The sequence below is a fragment of the Elephantulus edwardii genome, unplaced genomic scaffold (assembly GCF_000299155.1).
Source record: "Elephantulus edwardii isolate Elephantulus edwardi_28Jun2011 unplaced genomic scaffold, EleEdw1.0 scaffold00060, whole genome shotgun sequence".
NCBI lineage: Eukaryota > Metazoa > Chordata > Mammalia > Macroscelidea > Macroscelididae > Elephantulus > Elephantulus edwardii.
This window is the reverse complement of record NW_006399810.1, coordinates 6,431,785-6,452,851: the sequence shown is the minus strand read 5'-3', so window position 1 is coordinate 6,452,851 and position 21,067 is coordinate 6,431,785. Positions and strand designations below refer to the sequence as shown.

The window sequence follows — 21,067 nt, the reverse complement described above, 5'->3', positions numbered from 1 at the left end:
AAGTGAATGCAAATCTTTGTACAATGGGTAGATTATGGAATCGTGTCCCCTCAAAATGTGTTGTGAATCCTGATCTCAGCGTGTGTGGGTATAATCTCATTTGTGCCTAGGTCTTTCTTGTGTTAAGGAGACAGGGTCAGTGTAAAGTGAATCCAGTTAATCTCTTTGGAGATATAAAAAAGTGGGCATTTCAGAAACAAAGATGGTGGGAAGAGAGATGCCAAGCATGAAGACCTCCCAGGAGAAGTGCAAAGGAGCTAACACCTTCTTCCAGAGCCATTAAAAAATGTCTCCTGAGAATCAGCACCCTGAATTCAGGCTTCTAGCCTCCAAATAGGTGAGGAAATAGTCTCTCATTTGAGCTATTTCTGTTATAACAACACTAGATAATGAGGACAACCCCCTAAGAGTTGCTATGACTATTCGTGAATATATAGGAAACTCGTAACAGTAACTGCATCTTGGTACCATTATGCCAACATTGTACACACTGGCTTTCTTCTTCATCAAACTTCTTAAACATTTTTCTCCTCTGCCCTACCTCCCATCCTTTACTTGGCTGTTTCCTTCACTTACTACATCTCCAAAATTGGGATTTGTCAAGCCTAGCTCTTTTTTGTTCCCTTTTCCAACTCACCAGGTATAGCAAAAGCACAGTGGACAAGAGTTACACTGCCTTGTGAAGAATGTCTTTTAACTGCAGACCGAGCACCCTGTAAGTCACTGGGCAGGCATTCCACAAGTATTTGTGAGATGATCACACAAAAAGGGAAAAACTGAAATGATATAAATGACACCGTTTTAGGCACATGAAGTGGCTTTCAATCTGGTAAAGATTTCCTGAGAAAAAGGAAATTTCCATCTTCCATCTGCTTATCTACCATTCTGGTTGTTCTATATGATTACTCTAACTCAGATGTTATCCGATACTGGTTCCACATGGAGATGAAAAGACCCTCTCAGTCAAAGACACATTTCTGGAAGAAGGCAAAACTAAGTTTAAGTAGAGGTCTCCTTTCGATATACCATCAACAATCAGTGTGGAACCATGACAATTCATTGCCATTTGCCTTCAGTAAGATTGTCCACTAAGATCTACATGGATGGGAGGTTCTGTGTGTATGAATAAATGGAGGATTATATTTGCTTTTATGGCATTAACTTTACATTGTAAGGAAAATACATATTCAGATTATATTATGGTATGTTTTCCAAAAATGGTTGTGTTGAAATTCAGTAAAACTGGAAATTTTTTTTCCATTACAAATACTAACATGATATATAGGGAAATAAAAAAAAAAAGTAATTTTTTCTTTACTTAAAGAGAAAAAAAATACAACTGATGGTTTTGAACCTTTAATCAAAGTAAAAAAAAAAAGTGAATGCAAAAAGGAACACATGTTGAAAACTTAGTATGAATGTGAATCTCACTAGATGTTCAAATCTGGCATAGTGCAAAGTTTGTTCTTACTAATTTACATTTTTACAAACTCAAATCACTTTGGTTCATACACTTGCTATAAATTATTGGCAAAAAGATTCTTCAGATTCACATTTTTTCCCTAAATTATTTCTAACATTTTCAGCTGAAGAGAAAAAAACACACCACTTATTGTTTGTGCATGATCAAATATGTCTTTAAGATTCATCCACTCTTTTCATCAAAATAATTTCTGGGTTTTCATATAATGCTGACATGTTCACTGTAAATTTTTTTTACATAGCTAATCATTTCAAATTTCAAAAAATTTCTAAAAGATCATCCCAGGTTTCAGAAAAACTCCACTTTCTTTTAAGCAAATTTCGTCTTTTAAACAAATTTCCTCTAAAGCAAACTCCTTGAGCAGCCTACAATTTACTCCAAGATGTCTTCCTCAGAACAAAGCAAAACAACGCCAACAAGAACCATTGCAAAACAAAATCAAATACATACTTCAACACTCACAGGCAAATTAGTCTACATTTCCATTCTGCTGACTGGTGGCTTCCATTTATATTTTCATTAATATTAAAAGGAGAGTCTTTTAATCAAGCCACTTGAACAGAATTTAAAACCAACCAAAAACATTTAAATTGCATAATACAAAAAAACGTAAATTTGTAAGTAAAAATTAAAGGTATACTAAAACCATAAAACTGGAGTATTTCAACAGACAGGGTTCAATGGAAGGTACAATAAAGAAACTTTACGGCTGAAAGAAATTATTGCTGAATTTTGCCTTCATGCAGTGCTGAAATGAATGCAGAACCCCTCTCTTTAACATCTTGTACATTAAAAAAAAATAAATATTTAAGAGAATAGAAGGCTCAGATTGGTTTTCATATACATTGCACTTGAAGTTTAAGACCCAATGCTTGCAAATTAGGTCTAAATGGTCTATGCCATTAAATGAATACATTGTGCTCACCAATATAATTGACTATTAGAAACACCAAATGTTCAATGTAGTGACATATGCACTCTTTTTTTTACAAGGCAATCACAGATTGCAAATTCTATAGGGCTGTGAAAAAAAAAATTGAGTCATCTCTATTCTGGAATATCAAAGAAATCGTTTTGGCTAAGATTGAAATACATAGCAGAGACTGTTCACATTCAGGTTACAATTTCACAAACTGAGGTGAACACGTCAACAATCAGTGTAGAACCATGACAATTCATTGCCATTTGCCTTCAATAAGATTGTCCACAAAGATCTGCATGGCTAGGAGGTCCTGTGTGCGAGGAGGTGAATGTGAACTTGTGTTTTCCACACCACTGAGGAGGGGAGGCTCCCGAGGCCAAGCTGCTGTCACCCTACTTAAAACACACGGTAGCCCCCCATCACACTTTGCTTCCCCCCTCTTCTTTTTTAACACAACCCTATTTTTTAAAACTTTTGGATAAATATTATTCTTATTATATCATATTTATCTTTGTTAAGCACCATCAACTTGTCTCCTTTGGGCACTGATACAAAACCAACAGGTGATCATTAAGTTTTAGTTCCAGGCTTCAAACTATGGCAACTTGTTTTTAATAACATAAAGGACCTCTAATACTTGGGGATCTGCCCTTGGCCTGAACTATTCACAGCCCTCGATCACATTTTTCCACAACACAGACAGTCTGTGTTCAATGAATCCAGATCAGATTTCAAGATAAGTAATTACGGTTTCCACATCACTATTCTAAAATAGGTGAATACTTTCCCAGGAGTCAACTGGATAGTCAGCCCAATCTAAAGAGTTCATTTAGAAAAAAGCTCATTGTTGTCACAATCCATTATAATTGATGTTCTTCTCAAGTTGTGTTTATCTTCATAATCAGTGGGTCTCAAGAATCAATCACTATGTGGCTTTTCAGGAACACCCTATATAGAAAACGGAGAGGGGATAAAAGAGAGAGACTTCAATGAGCATTCAAAATGTGAAACTGGGTTTTAATGAGTGCTATTACACAACTGCCTTTTTCAACTAATGATACATTCAAAGAAAATCACTGCATCTTAATAATCAAGTATGATGTGAAAGGTAAAAGATTAAAAATTCACGTGACTGATGTAAGAACTGGAAAAGAACTGGAACAAAAGATTAGAGCTCTAAATGGACTAGCTGTATAGTCTTAAAATTGTTCAAGTTCAAAGCTCTATAGTTCTCTTAGCTCTTACAATTAAGAATTAGTCTCTCAAATGAAATAATTTTATAAAAAGTGTTCATTCAGATAGATCACTAAGCAAGCATAAGGTATTACTGACAGTATGCCTAACAGATATACAAAAGAAACAATTCAATTTAATAAAACCTAGAATGATGGTCATGGTATGATAGGTACTCCTAGAAGTTGTAATTTAAGTTCATTTATGTGAAGAGAGATAGCTGCTATAAATTTGTATTAGGATCTGATGCTTCTACTAGAACCTATTTTACTAGCAGTGTGATAAAAGAGATATTTGAAATAGGCCACATTTTATAATATATTGTTTGCTGTCCTGTTATTCTCTCATGAAACAGATCGTGGATTCAAACTTCAGGCCTTTGGGTTGGCAGTGCAACTACTTACCCACTAGAAAACCAGCACTTTCTACTCTGCATAGTACTAAATAATAATAACACTTCCATACCTTAAATTTATGTAGAGCTGTTATTTACAGTTTAGAAATCCTTGCTAACAGTTCTTTCCCATTATATTATCTTAAAAATCTTGTGAATGGATTCTGTAATAAGTTCCACATGCCAGATACTGCATGACAAGCTCTAATATATTGTTGTTATGTGGCACTGGGTCACTTGCGACTCACAGTGACCCTATGTACAACAGCTCTAAACCCTGCTCTATCCTGTGCCAACCTTATTGTCTCTGCCACACCTACTCCCATTACCCCTGCCACTGGATGGATCCATCTTATTGAAGGTCTTCCTGTCTTATGCTGTCCCTCCACTCTCCCAAGCATGTTGTCCCTCTCTAAGGACTGGTCCCTCCTTGCAACATGCCCAAAGTAGGTCAGATGGAGCTTCAGAATTCTTGTCTTCAAGGAGCAGTCTGGTTTTACCTCCTCCAGGTCGAATCTGTTTGTTCTCCTAGCAGGTAATAAGCTCTAATATAGAATGAATTTCTTTTGTTGCTGAAGAAACAAATCTATGGAGATGAACAATCTCCTCCCATGCGATTAAATGCCTCTGAAAACCCGCTGGAGGACAGTTACAGTTAGGTTTCAACTTGGTACACCACTATCACCATCACAATAACCAGGAGAAGAAAGATTTTGTTCCTAAGACCACAAAAGTACTAAAGAGCAAGAGGAATGTTGGTGAGAATATATTTTATTCCCCGAATCTAATGTCTTTCCATTTGATTAACTCTCCCCTTTTAGGCAATCCAAATCATGTATTACGATGAAGAACTTGAATGTTAAGATTACTGATGTAGAAAATGATAAGAACTCACTTAAACAGATAGGCAAGAAATTCAGGGAGCTCTGGTGGCCTGCTGATAAGAAACTGCACTTGTAACCCTCAAGGCCAGATGCTCTGTAGGTGAAGGATGGGCAATCTTCTCCTGTGTGACTGCTTAACTGCCTCTGAAAATCTGTTGGAGGGTCAGCGTGGCTTGGCTCTGACTCCACAGCACAGGAAAACAGCAAGAAACTTCCCAATGCTTCGTTAAGTCTCCCAGGGCATGCTAATTACTACCCTGGGAACATATTCACAATAAAACATTCTAAACACACACACACCCCCCTTAAAAAACTGATCACTGTAAAGCCTTAACAATTGTTCAGTAAGAAGATTCCAAACAAAGTTCAATTAGACAAGGCCACAAGAGCCAAATATCACTAATAACCTGGAAAGAAAAACACCATCACATTTTACTACTTGTTCACTAAAGTGATGATAAAGAAGTAGAAAACAAGAATTCTGAATGCATGACTGAGGGAAGACTAAAATTAGGTTGGCATTTGTGAGAATACGAATGACTACAGAGACGAGATACCATGATCAGCCTGAGCTGGCTCCGATGGCATATTAAGTTTCATTAGTATTGCTACAGATAAATGGCAAGATGGGCCCATACAGCAAATCTAGTTAAGCACAGTAATAACAAATCCATATCTAGAGGATGAATACTAATCCATGAACTATATATGTTGAAAAGGTCAGTAAGCACACAACCAATCTGGTTCAAGTTCACCTCTGCCACTTGGGGGAAGTGCTTATCTTTCTGACCTTCAATTTCCTCATCTTTAAAATGGGCTAATGGTTTCTACTACATCAGACCATACTGGAAGGATTAAATTGGATAACCATGAAAATGTTAGCCCTCAATGACCCACTGTTGTTACTATGTTAAGTAGCAATCAACTAGGTCAATAAAAGACACAGGCAAACTGAACTCTATGTAGCGCCTGAACTCCAACTTCTGCAGCCAAGGGTTGCTGTGAAATGCTGGACAGTGGGAGGCAGATCTGCAATTTAGGGCTGTTAATGGCATGAAGCCTTACTTTTTTGTAGAAAAGGCTTCAAATAGTAACCAATAAAAAAAATTATAAAATTACAGTTACGGTCTATTTTTATTCCCCAAACACACAGGCTGATGACACATACTTAAAACTGTATATTTTGACACAAATACCACAAGAGAAAACAAAGAAATCGCATCAGAAAAGCTGCTAGAGACACTGAAGTATAAGACTTCCATCTTCTTCAGCACAGTCTTCAGAACCATGGCCACGGAGTCAATTCCAACCACAACGACCCTCCATCAAGTTTCACAAGAGCAGACTATTTTGCTTTTCTCTGGAGAAGTGACTGGGGTTTTCTGACTGCCAACTGTCTGGTTAGCAATGCAACACATAATACACGATGCCACTAGACCTCCTCAGCATAGTCACATATGCTCACAAAATACCTCTTGGCCTATGTGTTGATTTTAAACTAAAAGTTAATCCTTAACTAGTACCCCTAAAATGTCCAGGAAGCGCCATCATTTGTCTAAACAGCATTAATGTCTTCATGTGCCAAAGGCAGCTGTGGGAGGAAAAATAGCAGACACATCTAACACTTCAAGGGGCACAGTCCAAGTAAATGAAAATATGCCACAGAGATTCTTCCATGCTTAAGGAATTGGGCAGTTTTCTGGACTTTAAGGATGGAATTAAGTTTTCCACTTTTGAGTGGAAGAAGAGTCAATCTGCTTTTACAAATCCAATTAACAAGAAAGCTATGAGGATTTGGGTTAAGGATTCTAACTCCTTCTTTAAAAAGAGAAAATGTTTGAGGGGCTCTTTTCAAAGATGTCCTAATTAATTAAGATCCTTTGATAATTCAGAGTCTGGGTAGGTAGTAACATAAATCACAGCCTAAACCTTCAAGGCTCAAAAAAAGTCATATTAGAAGATTAAATACTGCCTACGATTGACAACTTCAGGACACAAACACAAAACCATGCAGACATGGTTGAAAGGGGGTTTTTTGGTTAACTGGACAGAATTCTCAACAGCTCGTAGCTGATTCTGCCTCATTAAGAATCAAAACCCTAATGTGCCTCAAGTAGACATGGCTGGATCCCTCTAAAAGAATTCCATCATCCCTGGTCAGGTGGGGAGGCTTGAAAATGAAAGGTACAATTAAAAACCCATAGTTTGAGCTGACAGTCAATGCTACAGAAACTCAGTGTTTTATACAAACCTTATTATACATCTTTTTTCCATGTTTCTGACACATTCGAGAAGCAAACAAAAAGTACATCAATTCTAGTGCCACGAATATCACAATGTTCGTTCTAGGTACTGCAATCTTTGCTAGTGCTGCAGCATGACTTTTTTGGACAGCATTATTCACTTCCTAAACATGCCTCTGGAAACTCTACGAACTTGAATAAGTGACGATAGTTATAGAAAGGCTTCAGGACTTTTGTTCATAGGATCGCTATGAGTAGTGCTCATCTCAACAGCAATCAACAATTCTGGTGGGCGGTGTTCCAGCTTCAGGTTGGAGTGGAGGAAACATTTCCTTAGTTAGGGGAAGGGGACAGGAGGTCCAAGTCAATGGAATTAAAACGAGATTATTTAATTCTGTTGATGAATTATGGATGTGTGACCTTTCCCCAACTGTGCTCCAAGTGCCACTTTCTATGATTTTCTATGGCTTTCAGGAGAGATTCATTCGTAGTTTGAGGAATGAAAAACAAGATATCAAAGAGGCAAAGGTGGTGGCTCTTGTAAGTGTGGGAATTCGGGGTCGGGGTACAGCAGGGTTAAAGGGGTGGACGAGGCAGAATGGTGGGAAAGGTAGACAAAATGGCTGGAATTCTTCACCTCTTTCTCTGTTATCCACAACTTAATTCTCAGGTTTTGCTCATGTAAAATGATAGTGTCGTTTACTCAAACAGGGTAGTTAGGAGCCAAGGCAGGTTTTATTTGGTGGCAAAGGCACAAGAAGAAAGACGAGAGGCCTGCTGTGGCCTCCAAGTCAAGGCATTTAAAAGAAAACTCATCAGCAAGTCATTTGATCCACCTTATAAATATGTATCCTCTAAATAGACATGATAATCACAATTTCCCATGCAAATTTTATGTCTTGGATTACGTAAGGTTTTTATTACAAAGAAGGTTTTAAAACAAAAGCACACGCAAACAAATTACAAATCAACTTTCGAGAAATCATCACTTCTAACCTGACACGTCTTACTCATCTCAACACACGCCGGCCCTTTCTTACTACAAGTGCTACACACTCATGTTTTCTGCCAGATCAGATTGAATGATCCTTTAAAGCCACTTAAGACTTGGCGCTTTGAGCTAAAGCCTTTGCAAACTCACCTGAGGAAACCTAACAGACGCTACACTCCATCATCCTAGTCAATCTCTTGATTTCCTACTGCAGAAATAAAGCTGGAGGTGTAACCAACAGCTTTACACTCACTCACATTGCCTAGTGGACTCTTTACCAACTTTGAAAATCTAGAAATATAGGATCATGCAGCAGGTTGCAGTGGTGCCCAATGTTACCTGCTCACTGCTGGGTGGCTGCAGTATGAGACAGAACTGATAGAACCAGCTGTGCCTATCCATTTGACTTAGCAGGGCCACCTCATGGTGCACCTGGGCATCAGAATTTTGAAAAGCCTGCCACTTTTCCCTTTAACTGGGGTCCAGGGATAAGGGAGAATTACAATTATGCCAACGATTCTTTTTATGAAGCAGCCCTGGGAGCTTAACAGTGACAAGATCTGCTGCCAACAACAGGCTAGTGGTTCAAACCCATCCAGAGGCTCCAAAGAGAAAGGCCGGGCAATCTGTTATGTGCCATCGAGTTGCCTGCGACTCATAGCGACCTTATGTACAATAGCTCTGAAACCTGCCCTGTCCTGAGGCAGTCTCATTGACTCCAACACCCCCATTGTCCCAGTTACTGTCTCAATCCATCTCATCCAGGGTCTTCTTCTCCTACGCTGTCCCTCCTCCCTTCCAAGCATGTCCTTCTCCAAGGACTGGTCCCTCCTGGCCACATGCCCAAAGTGAGACAGCGTCAAAATCCTAGCCTCCTAGGAGAAACTTGGTTTCACCCACTGCAAGACAGACTTGTTTGTTCTCTTGATCATTTAAGACTCTTCTCCAGCACAACTCAAAGGAATAAAAAATTCTTCTGCCATCCTTAGTCATTGCATGCTCTCTGATGCATAGAAATAAGTGTGATGATTATGGCCTGAACCAGGAGTATCTTAATCTCTAGGCTGACATTGTTGCTTCTCAGTACTCTGGAGGGATCCCTGACAGCAGGGGTTTTCCTAGTGCAATTTGTCTTTTGATTTTCTGACTTCTGGTGCCAATAACATTGACTGTGGAGCTGAGCAAGCTGAAATTGTTAACAACCTCAACCTCTTTTCCATCTATAATGCTGCCAATTGGCCCAGTGGTGAGAATATTTGTCTTAAAGTTAAGCTTCAATTCATATTGACAACTATAGTCCTTGACTTTCTGTAGCAAGCACTTCAGATTCAGCAAGGTTGTGTCATCTGCATATCACAAGTTGTTGACGAGTCTTCCTCCAATCCTAATGCCACATTCCTCATAAAGTCCAGCCTCCCAAATGATCTGTTCCATATATAGACTGAAAAGGTATGAAGAAAGGACACATCCCCGATGTACTTCTTTCCTGATTTTGAAACATGTAGTGCTTCCTTGCTGTGTTCTGAAGACTGCTCGTGGTCCAAGTATAGGTTTCACATGAGCACAATCAAGTGTTCTGGGATTTCCATTTTCCTCAAGGTTAGCCACAATTCGTTGTGATCCACACAGTCAAATGCCTTTGCATGTCAATGAAACACAGATAGACACTCCTCTGGTACTCTTTGCTTTCTGCCAAGATCTGTCTGACTTTGGCAATGTCTTTAGTGTCACAGCCTCTTCTAAACCCAGCTGGTATTTCTGTCGATGTATGTTCTATTTGTTTTTGGATAATCTTTAGCAGGATTTTACTGTGATATTGTAAAATAATTTCCACACTTTATTGGGCCACCTATTTTTTGGAATTAGAATAAATATGGACCTCTTCCAGTCAGTGACTAGGTAGTTGTCCTCCAGATTTCTTGGTACAACCTTTTGAGCATGTCTAGGGCAGCATCTGTTTGTTGAATTATGCCAATTGGTATGCCATCAATTCCTGGGGCCTTATTTTTTGCCAATTCCTTCAGAGCAGCCGGAACTTCCTCCTTCATCACAATTGCCTCTTGATTATATGTTGTTTCATGAAATTCTTCTCAGTTATCTTTTGGTAGTGACTCTGTATACTCCTTTCATCTTCTTTTAATGCTTCCTGAATCATTCAATATTCTACTTACAGCATCCTTATGTATTGTAACTTGAGAGTTGAATTTGTTCTTTTAATTCCTTCAGCTTAAGAAATGCCGAGTGAGTTTGGCCCTTTTGATTTTCTGACTCTAGCTCTTCTTGTGCTGCCCCCTGAAATGCTCTGTTCAGTTCCTTAACTTCCTGCTTTCTTCCCTTTGTTTTGGCTTTCTGTAGCTCTAGTGCAATATTTAGAGTCTCTTCTGAGTCATTTTCTTCCTCTTTTGTCTCTATAATGACCTTTTGCATTTTTCATGGATGACAGTCTTGGTATTGTCCCACACTGCATCTAGTTCATTAGTGTTCAAAGCATCAAATATGTTCCTGAGATGGTTTTTAAATTCAGGTGAGATAGACTCGAGGTCAAATTTTTGGTTTCTGTGGATTGATTTAACTTTATTTAGCTTCAGTTTGAACTTGAATATGAGGAATTGATGGTCTGTTCTACAATCAGTACCTGGCTAGTTTTCACTACTGATATTGAGCTTCTCCAATGCTTTTCTCCAAAGATATAATCAATCTGATTCCTGTGCAGACTAACAGGTGAGGTCCACATATATAGTCATTGTTCATGTTTCTTAGAAAAGTTTTTTGTAATCAATAAATCATTGATTGTATTAAGTCCTATCATTCTATCCCCAGCCTCATTTCTGTCACCAAGACCATGTTTTTCAACTAGTGATCTTTCTTCCCTGTTCCCAACTTTTGCATTCCAGTCACCCATTATTATTCATGCATTCTGGTTGCATGTTCAAATGATTTCTAACTGCCAAAGTTCACAGAATTCATCTATTTCTTTCTCTTTGGCTTTAGTTGGTATGTATATTTGAATGCTAGTGGCTTCCACTAGACTTCCTTGTATGTGTATTGTATTGATATTATCCTGTTGCTCACAACACTGTATCTTAAGATGTATCTAGAAATGACCTTTTTAACCATGAAAGCAACACCGTTTTTTCTCACCTTTTCATCACCAGTTAAAAGATTATATGATCATCTGATTCAAATGTCCTGTGCCAATCCATTTTATTTCACCAATACCTAGTATGTCAATATTTATGTGTTCCATTTATTTCTTAATTCGTTGCCGCAAATGACTGTAAAAAAAAAGTGTTTCTAAGCACGGTCAATTAAAAGTATGCGGCAACGTGATAATGATACCCAGTTTTCCTAAATTCATGCTTCTCACATTCCATGTTCCAATTATTAGTTTCTGTTTACAACTGTTCCTCCTCCTTTGTAGTTCCAAATTTGAGGGCTCAGCCTCTGGTGCCGTATCTGCTAGTCTGCTCTAACTAAGTGTGCTGTCTTGTACCTAGGGTTTTTGAAGGCCTGTATCCGTTTCTGTAAAAATTAAAGCCAAAAAAATCCCCTGTGGTAGTAAGATCCACGGTCACATGGGACTACTATGAATCTGGATCAGCCCAGCGGTAAATACAAACTTCCTAGTTTAAGATCTCTTTAATATTTAAGTCTTGTTGTTGCTGTCAGGTGTCATCAAATAGAGTACAAGTCACAGTGACCCTGTGAACAGGTGACTTGACTCATGCCCTATCCTGTGTTATTTTTCTCATTTGGTCACACACTAGATGTCAGATAACTGTGTTTAAAACGATCTTCAAATTGTGTTAATTTTTCAAAAAGTATTATCTGCATAGCTCATTAAAAAAGCCCTTTCTAGGTGTTTAAAATGGTGGCATAGTCTGAAGAGAGTTGTGTTGGTAACCCAGATCCTGAGCCTCTCTAGGATCCACGCGTGGCCAGGAGGAAGAGACAGACAGAGACAGACACCCAATCAAGATGCTTCCTTCTTAAAGCTGGGTCTGAAAAATCCTTCATTGAAAACAGAACCAACCTTCCATCATGAAAAAGGCTTAACTCATTCAATGTTATTCATAGTACATATTTTCATTTTATGGGCTGTTTTAGAGTCAGTAACCAGTAGATTACTTCGCAAATTCTTTCTTTCTGATAGTTCCTGGATTTTTCAGAAACAGCTAAGCAGACTTCAATTTTTCACAAGTGGGTATCAGTTGGCACAAATCAAAGTGTTGTCATGAAATATAGCATATGAGGTGCCAAGATAGTTTTGAGAGAAAGCAGCAGATTTTATCTCTGAAAGCAATGTCTCTTATAAATAGCATTTCAATGCTGACAGTTAACTTTATTAAAGTGTTCAAATACCAATTTTTAACCACTAGAAGAACAACCTAACTTGTGGGAAGGGACTGGAGAACATTATGCTAAGCGAACGAACTCAGCCCCATAGGGACAAATACTGTATAAGACCATTATTGTAGAATGTGTTTGAAGATCCCAGGGGGTGGGGTGGGGGTTAATCATAGGGTTGCACAATTTGATGGGTGGAGGGAGGGATGGGTGTGAAAAACAATGTATATAAACTTTTTAAGTTTAACCAGTATAAAATAAAAATTGTATTAAAAAGAAAGTTCCCTGAATTAATCTCCTGATTCTTGTTTCTGTCAAGGTACAACCGCTGCCATTGCCTTTGCCCACAGTCGGAACAAGTGTAGTGGTCAGCTCCAAGCAGTCATGTATCTGCCCATCTCAACAGTGACAGAAGCCACAGCCAGCCATGTGCTGGGCCCCATTTCTTTACCCTGGCCTGTGCCCTAGTCAGCCTGCAATAAGTCCAGAGCACAGACAGCCCCTGCATCTTCAGCCTGATGTCCAGCTGGAGAGATCACTATTCTCCTTAGTCTCATACGGTGAAAAGAAAGCTGACTTACAGATCCTCAGGGACCAAAGTGTCACTGTAGATCATCATCCAAACTTGTCTTACTGAAGAAAAAGAAACTCACTATAAACCATTCACTTGTACTATTTCCATAACTTCTTCTCTGCTGGTATTGAAGTTGCTATGTGACTTCAGAAATGTCACTTATAATATTTGTAAAATGAAGGGGTTGAACTGGAATTCTTGTTCTTTTCTGGTTTATAACTTTGTCTTTATAATTTACCCAAGAATTACCGGCATCATTACCTATTCTTAGTCATGTATGCTTTCTTCAAATATTTCTGCTCTTAAGTATTATGTGGACATATTTAGATAGAAATGATGCTATGTAAATGAAAAGATCCCTGGTGGCACAGTAGTTCAGCACTTGGCAGTTTGCTCCCACCAGCTGTTCCACAGGATTTGGCAGTCTGCTTCTGGGTATAGATTTACACCGTGGAGGTATTTGGGGGTGGTTCCACTCTATCCTCTAGGGCGGCTGTAAGTTGCAATCTACTCAATAGATGGGAATGGGTTTGGTTTTGTCTATTTAAAACGTAATTTTATCACGCTAAAAATTTTAGAGGTGGAACAATTTTACTTACCATAGCCAGCTGTCTGCCTATGTTTCCTACTGTTACTCCTCCTGAGAAGAAGATGCATGGGAGCCAAGAGCGAATATAGAGGAAATCTGGGGATGTATACCTAGAACAACAACAAGGTCTATGTAAATCATGATACTCTTTCTGTGCCTTAACAGGCAATTCAATTAAGTTTGGGTCAATTACAAGTTCACAATTTTCTTTGGTAGTGATACATTACAATTACATATTAATAATGAAATATTACAAAATGTTAATGAATATCTGATTCAAGAATAACTAGCATGTCTGTAAATTTCTTAGCTAAATCTAATGTATGCTTGTTATGCATTTTATAAAAGCCAAATAAAACAAAAAACATATCCTAAACTTACTGGGTATTTTAAATGTAGTAATCCTATGGTATGAATAGAAAAAAAATCAGTATCTGAAAACGTATACTTACTGATAAACGCCATTATATACAAGAAACTGAGTGATGAGAGTGGCTAGAAACGCTATGGTGATGCCAAGGCCAAGACCACTTCTTGAACGATCAAATGTCCACCACAGGCCCAAAGACAAGGCAGCTAAAGTCAAGGACAGTTGGACATTATTAGCAAAATCCAATTTCTGGTAATGTGGAAGTTAAGGGAACACTTTGAGATTCTCAGTAAGATCAAAAACATTTTCTAAATAACAAGAAAGACATGTGGGTTTTTACTAGTGGGCACCAAAGAAACCACTGTCCATAAAAACTGCCCTTTGTTGTTTTGTGCTATCGAGTCAGAACTGACTCATAATTGACCCTCTAGTGGATTTTCATAGGCAATTAATTGCATGGGAGGAGACAGTCCCTCTTTCTTCTGCAGAGCAGCTGATGGATTCAAACCAGGAGACTTTGGGACTGCAGCACAGCTTCTTATCACTAGGCCATCAGAGTTCCCTTAAACACTGAGTGAGCGAAAAAGAACTTGTTGACTACAAAGTTACTGTAATCATCAGGATTACTTAAAATACCTCCAGAGTCACTGTACGAGGACATTTTTCTGAAGCCTATGTAAAACTTTGCTGGTATTTCAATCCTATCACATTTTGATATGTCACCTATTCAAGTCTTACTTCTCTGTATTCATAATCTGACGTGAGCAATCACTTCTGTCATGATTATATTATGGCAACTTCTAGTCAGAATGGCCTGCAGTCCACGAAGACAACAGCTGGTTTTCAGGACACTAGTTATCCACTGGTGACAAAGCAAATGTAGTCACGGCTGAGATGTCCTATCTATGCCTTATTTGTCAGTCTGTGTGGTACTCTGATGGTGCAAGCTATGCCACCAGTATGTCAAACACCAGAAGGTGGAGGACAAGTTTCAGCAGAGCTTCTAGCTTAGAAGGCAAGGCCTGGCAAGAAAATGAGCCAAAGGAAACCTCACTGGTCACAACAGAGCCCTGTCTGACACACCTGCTTTAGACACGTCAACATGAGGGATCAACTTTTTGAGGAGGATAAGGCGTTTGGTGAAGGAGAGGACCAAAAAGGGTGAGGGCGATCCCCGGTGAGGTGCTGGCACAAGAGGGCAACACTGGACGTGGACACACTAGTGACTGTGGGATGACACAGGCCAGGCAGCATTTCAGTCTGTTGAATGTAGGTCACCACATGTCAGAGCTGATTTGATGACAGCTAACAGCAAGATACATTTTGACACTCAAATCGGGACAGGGTTTGTATGAAGATTTGTAACTCTAAGATTCTACACTATAATCCACTTTCAGTAGAAAAATCCCCAATCTCTTGAGACCTGGTAAACTATAAGCAACCTTCTTGAAAAATGCTCTTGTATAGAGACATAAAATAAGATCTTATCTATGGTCTAGTGGGTCAGGAGTTGTGCAGCCAACCCAAAGGCAGAGAGTTCGAATCTACCAGCTTCTCTGAGGGAGAAAGATGGACAATCTCCTTTTGTGCAAATTATAGCCTTTGAAAACCTGTTAGAAGGTCAGCAATGTGTTGGTTCCAACTCAATGGCCGTGAGGAGACATCAGGAGACCTTCAATTAGGAACTTCTCAATGTAGAGGATAACAATTTTTACCCATGTCTTCGACTTCTGTGTTCAGACACAGGAAGTGGGCAGAGAGGCAGAGACAAACTTCCCCACCTCACCATGCACAAGGGCGTTAGGACAACAAGCAGAAGAATATTCTTATTATTTCTCACAAGAACTAACATGTCTTTGCTCTGAGAAGACAGAATGAGTTTATAAAAATTCCCAAGAACCAAAAGACAATGTCTAAGAAAGGAGAGAATAAACATGCTTATTCTCTCCTTCTGGGATTATTGTAACTGTTTCCTGAAATGAACTGGAAGGACTCCAGGAACCACAGCTAAAAACCCTTGTATGTGCAAACTAAGTAAAAGCTTCCAAGAAAAAAAAAAAACAAAACAAAAAACAAAACAAAAAACAAAACAAAACCCCAAAGCTTGCAAAATGAATTTTCCATTAACCTGTGAGATAATCCATACTCATGAAAAAGTTAACAAAATGCTTTGACACATAATCTAAGGAAATCTACACAACACACTGATTTAAGGATACAGCGCTGGCGTGGTTGATGCCAACAAAAACCGCAATACAGCGCATGACACTGGCCCACTCTCTCTTGAACTTGTGGGGTTCTCCAAGATGACTGTCGATGCAGGGGTACAACAAGCCGACAACAGCTGTTAAAAAACAGAAAACAGTATTAAAACACACCAGCTTAAAAGAAAATGATTTCTACGTGGTAATTAGCAATGTATGGCTTACCACTCCCAAAAAACCCTGTCTATCAGTCTTAGAAGAAATACCATCAGAACATGAAGTGAGGAGAGCAAGATTCTGGTTCACTTTGCATATGTTCTCAGCAAAGAGCAAGGGCAAGGAAAAGCCATCATGCTTGGGAAGGTGGAGGGCCAAGAAATACCAAGAGAAACCCTCAAAGAGTTGTCACACCGAGAAAAAGGACTGCAGCCCCAATAATGAAGCCAAACCCACCAGCAGTCAGGAAGAGAGGGCCCAGGACGGGACAGAACTTCCTTCTGGGGAGGCCACGGGCTGAACCAACTGCATGACCACTAACAGCAACTAAGGAAGCCTCTGAACAAGTCCTCTTTCTGGAAAGTTAACGACTGCAATATTCAAAGCAAGATACCTTTTATGCTTTTGTTCTTTGAGTAACAGACTTCTGGGAAGTTGACTAAAATATCAGTTATCTGGTTTAGTTAAACATGTCCCAGTAAACAGAGACAGGAGTCAAGCAGGACATTTAATTATCCAGACAGGCTTAAAGTACAAAACCTGAAATGCCGGTATAATTAACTTCCTATTTTTACCAAGTGTCATTTCCATTTTAGAGAGAAAAGGTATGATTCCATAAATATCCCTGAGACCACAAGTCATATCACAAGTTTTTCTGGTCCTCACACCACCCGGGGCTGATGCAAAGCACACTCACACCTGTGCTGGCTGGACTGTGACTAGACTTACTTTTCAAGGGTCTTCAAGTACCTATATACCTTAGGAGACAATGGATACCTACATGTAGACAACCCTGGGGTTAAGTGCTAGGGGGCCATTAGGAATGGAATTGTATCCCCCTCAAAATATCTATATTCTGGCGGTGTAGTCCATCGCACTCTGCACCTAGTAAACAAAGTGCTATACTTCTCTGGAGGCTCAAATCTACCGAGGGCTCCTTGGGAGAGAGATGACAGTCTCCCCCCATGAAAATTTACAGCCTCAGGAACCCACTGGAGAACAGTGAGGGGTTGAAATTAGCTCAATGGCAGCGAGTTTGGGAAGTTTTTGGCTTTAAATCTATGGATGTAATCTCACTGGCAATAGATTTCTTTATTATATAATTAATCCCATCAACGGAGGGTGTTTTATACCAGTCACTTTTGAGATATGAAGAACAGATTAAAAAAAAAAAAACCAACAAAACAAAACCAAAACCACAAACACCTCAAACTCATGGTTGGTGAGTTGGGACCACGAACCCAGTGGTTTTTCAGAGGCCACAAATCGCAGTGGAGGACACTGTCTACCTTTCTCCTACAGACATGGGAAGAGAATTTCATACTTGATGAAGGAGGCAGAACAAGCTACTAGCTCAAGAACCCCAAGGATTGCTGGCTAGAAAAATGGAGGCTTCTGCCTCAGTGCAGGTAGAGTGTGCCTTTCTCTAGTGCCTGTGTCCTACCTGCTGGCCTCCTGAAAGATGAGATGGTTCTGTGGGAATTTTAGAACAGTACTAGGAAACTCAGATGGAGTATGTGAGAGAAAGGGGGTAAGACTAACCATCAGAGATTGTTGTTCCCTGTTAGCCTTGATTAGTTTCTATATGTGAAGCACTAAACTGTGGAAAAAGAACTGACAAGAATATCGGACATATAGCCCCAGTTTGTCCTCTCTAATGGGATGTGGCTCTTTATGTTTGTTTTCCTGGAATAGAATACCTGGCACCTAATCCCAATTTGCTCTCTAATGAGATGAGGCTCTTTATGTTTGCTTGCCCGTGTGTGGAAATGATGTGGATTATGTAACTGGAAGACAGAGAAGAAAATGACCTTTGTGGTCTGGAATAATTAGGAAACTTAAGAATTTTAAGGAATGAGAATACATTTGGCTAGCTGGGAAATGTACAGTGTCCCAGAAGAGAAGTAAAGTTGTAAAAATAAAGATAGGAATGAACAAAGTGGAATTACTAAGAGTGGGACTAGATATCTAATGGGCTTGGACTGTGAAGAAAAGAGTTCGCTATGTAAAGTGCATCCAAAGTACTAAAGTTCTTGAGCCAGGTGCAGTGCCACCTTGATAAGGTAGGAAAAGGGACCTGCCTTCGGGTGCTTGAAAGAGAAACAGCAAATATAGGAAGAACAAGTTTCAGCCAAATAATCAGAAGAGTTTCAGTTTCGAATTTCATATTTGCTTTAACCAAGATGTAATTTTGGAGTTTAGAAAAAAGGGAGCCCAAACAATTTTATCATTTTCACCACTGCAACTTAACCTTACCTTTTAAGGTTAAAAACAGAATAGGTGAAAATGTAATTATGTAGTAACTTTTCCTTATGTTCTTGGCTCTGATAGTTGAAAAAAAAAATACTGAGTTATTGAAATTGTGTTTCAGAACTAATAAAATTTAATAATAATAATAAAAAAAAGAAATACCTAGAAGTCACAGCTAAACCATGGAAAGTTGGGCTCAATTAAAGTATCTGTCATTCGAGATCAAGCTTTTGGTTTAAAGGAGAAAACCTGCACCAATAATCTAGGCTTTCTCACAAACATGAAAACATTCTACCCCATATTTGATAACTACAGTAAATACATATACAGATGCTCTAGTCAAAAGGACACAGAGGTTCCATCATGAGACTGCCTCTTGCTATTTTAAGTGGGTTCCTGGGACTACACTGTATGCCCACAGTACAAATGTTGGAATCAGATTGCCTTAGCTTAAACACAGTGGCTCACCCAACTTCTCTGTGGTTCTGTTTCCACATTTGTAAAATGGAATTATAGTAGTGCTGTACAGATTAAAAGTAAAGCATATAAGCTTAGTAAGCTCTTAGTGTTTCCTACAGAAAAAACACGGGTGTACTTGTCACAGAATATAGTCGTTACTTAGATGCATGCTTGCTTTGTCCATCAGATGCTTACAGAGAAGTCTTGTAGAACGTCCCTTGTATCCAACATCTGCCAGGTGAGCCAAAAGAAAGCACTTGGCAAGTGCTTGTTAAAGAAAATTGTGGACTGGAGAAATAGTAAGTGATTTGCTGGGCCTGTAATATCGACTCAGCATTTTCATAAAACTGGCTTAATGAGAACCAACAAATGTCAGCTAAAGAAAAGATTGTTCTCCTGTCCAGTCAGCCTTCACTTGTGCTATGCAAGGCATTTTTGTGACTACTTAGGTATAGTACAATCTCATCTCCTAAGCACTATTGCATTTGAACCATTCCAGGAGGGAATGACCTGGCTTCTGGGCACAGTTCACTTGGCTATCTTGGCAAAAGGAAGTGCTGAGAAGTTGCTCCCTTGGCAACCACCTCTTGAACACATGTGACAGATTTGTTTTCAGTTATCCAGCAATGTAGCATGTTCACTTGGGCAGCCAATAGCAAGGCGGTACTGCTGCTCACCAGTTCTGCAGGCAACCAATCACAGGGTTGCTAGCTCTAGATGACAGCTGCTGCACTCCAGGCAAGGCTGTCCTCAGTCTGCCCACTAAGAGGGACCAGATCCCAATCAGTTTGGCATAAGCATTTGCTTAAACAGCCAATTATCTCCTTGCCTCATCGCCATCACTGGACCTCCTCAAACTTAGAGAGCTGTTTCACAGACTACCATTTGATGGTCTGAGGTCCTCAGACATTCCTCTTTTCCTCTACCTAAATAAAAAACTTGCAAATGCTCACTTTTAATCTATGGATAACTCCATTTTCAAATAAATATTTCTTAAAGGTTAGTTTTTTGGGGAAGAAAAAAACAAAAGAAAAACCCAAAGCAAACAGATACTTTTCATTTCTACTAGATAAGGAAACATTTACTTACCAGCTGCTGTCCCACAGCAGGGAGGGACCCACCAGGCTGAAGAGAAGATTGTAGCAATTACTTCTTCAGGGAAAAGAGTGACATTCCTCTGTATCTGCAGCAGGTTTAGCACCAGAGCTAGGACAACTCCAACTGAAAATAGCACGAGGCTCCTTTGCACCAAGTGATGATGCCAACTGTTGGTGTGGCTGCCGCTACTGCTGCAATTGTGGCCACTCTGACTATTGCTTCGATGTCTGTGTGAGGGGTTGGAGTGCTCTGCGCTGGGGTCGGCCAGCGGAGCAGGGCTAGAAGCAGAGGAATTGATCATCTCTTCAACTTTTGCTGCCAGTCCTCCAGCAGCCACTCTGGGGTGGTTTTTGTGCCTCTCACTGGCAAGACACGAACAACTCCAGAAGTGGTCGTCTAATCTGGGCATCGGTGCCCTCCACAGTGTGAGATGAGTTTCCTAGAAAAGGGGGAGGGGGTAAGGAAGGGAAGAGGGGAGATGAGTTCACAGTAAGTTCATTTCAAAGAGGTAAAGTCAAATCCTGTGGCCCAAGTCAGCTTAAGGAATTGTCTGCCAACTCAAAGGCCCAGCGTTCCAATCTACCAGCTGTTCTTGAGAAGATGGTTAGACAATCTCCTTCAGAACGATTTTAGAGCCTCTGAAAACCTGCTGGAAGATCAGCTCTGAGTCGGTTCCCACATGACAGCTATGAACTGAGCTGGTCCAAATCAAGACACACAAAGCTATACTTGTCCTCACCAACACATACATTAACAACAAAAAAAGTTCCTCGAGGAGTTACTACTGACTAATGGCGTAGGTATTCTCCA

At 39.6% G+C, this 21,067-nt stretch overlaps 1 protein-coding gene across 1 annotated transcript; it reads right to left on the bottom strand.

Moving 5' to 3' along the window:
* Window positions 1-3,323: 3,323 nt before the first annotated feature.
* Window positions 3,324-20,666, bottom strand: INSIG1 (insulin induced gene 1). The gene is made up of 5 exons (XM_006887683.1): window positions 20,249-20,666; window positions 16,250-16,374; window positions 14,113-14,279; window positions 13,671-13,770; window positions 3,324-3,353 (listed from the first exon to the last, which is right to left on the bottom strand). Exons 1-5 carry the CDS (start codon window positions 20,664-20,666, stop codon window positions 3,324-3,326), a joined length of 840 nt encoding a protein of 279 aa, XP_006887745.1.
* Window positions 20,667-21,067: the final 401 nt, after the last annotated feature.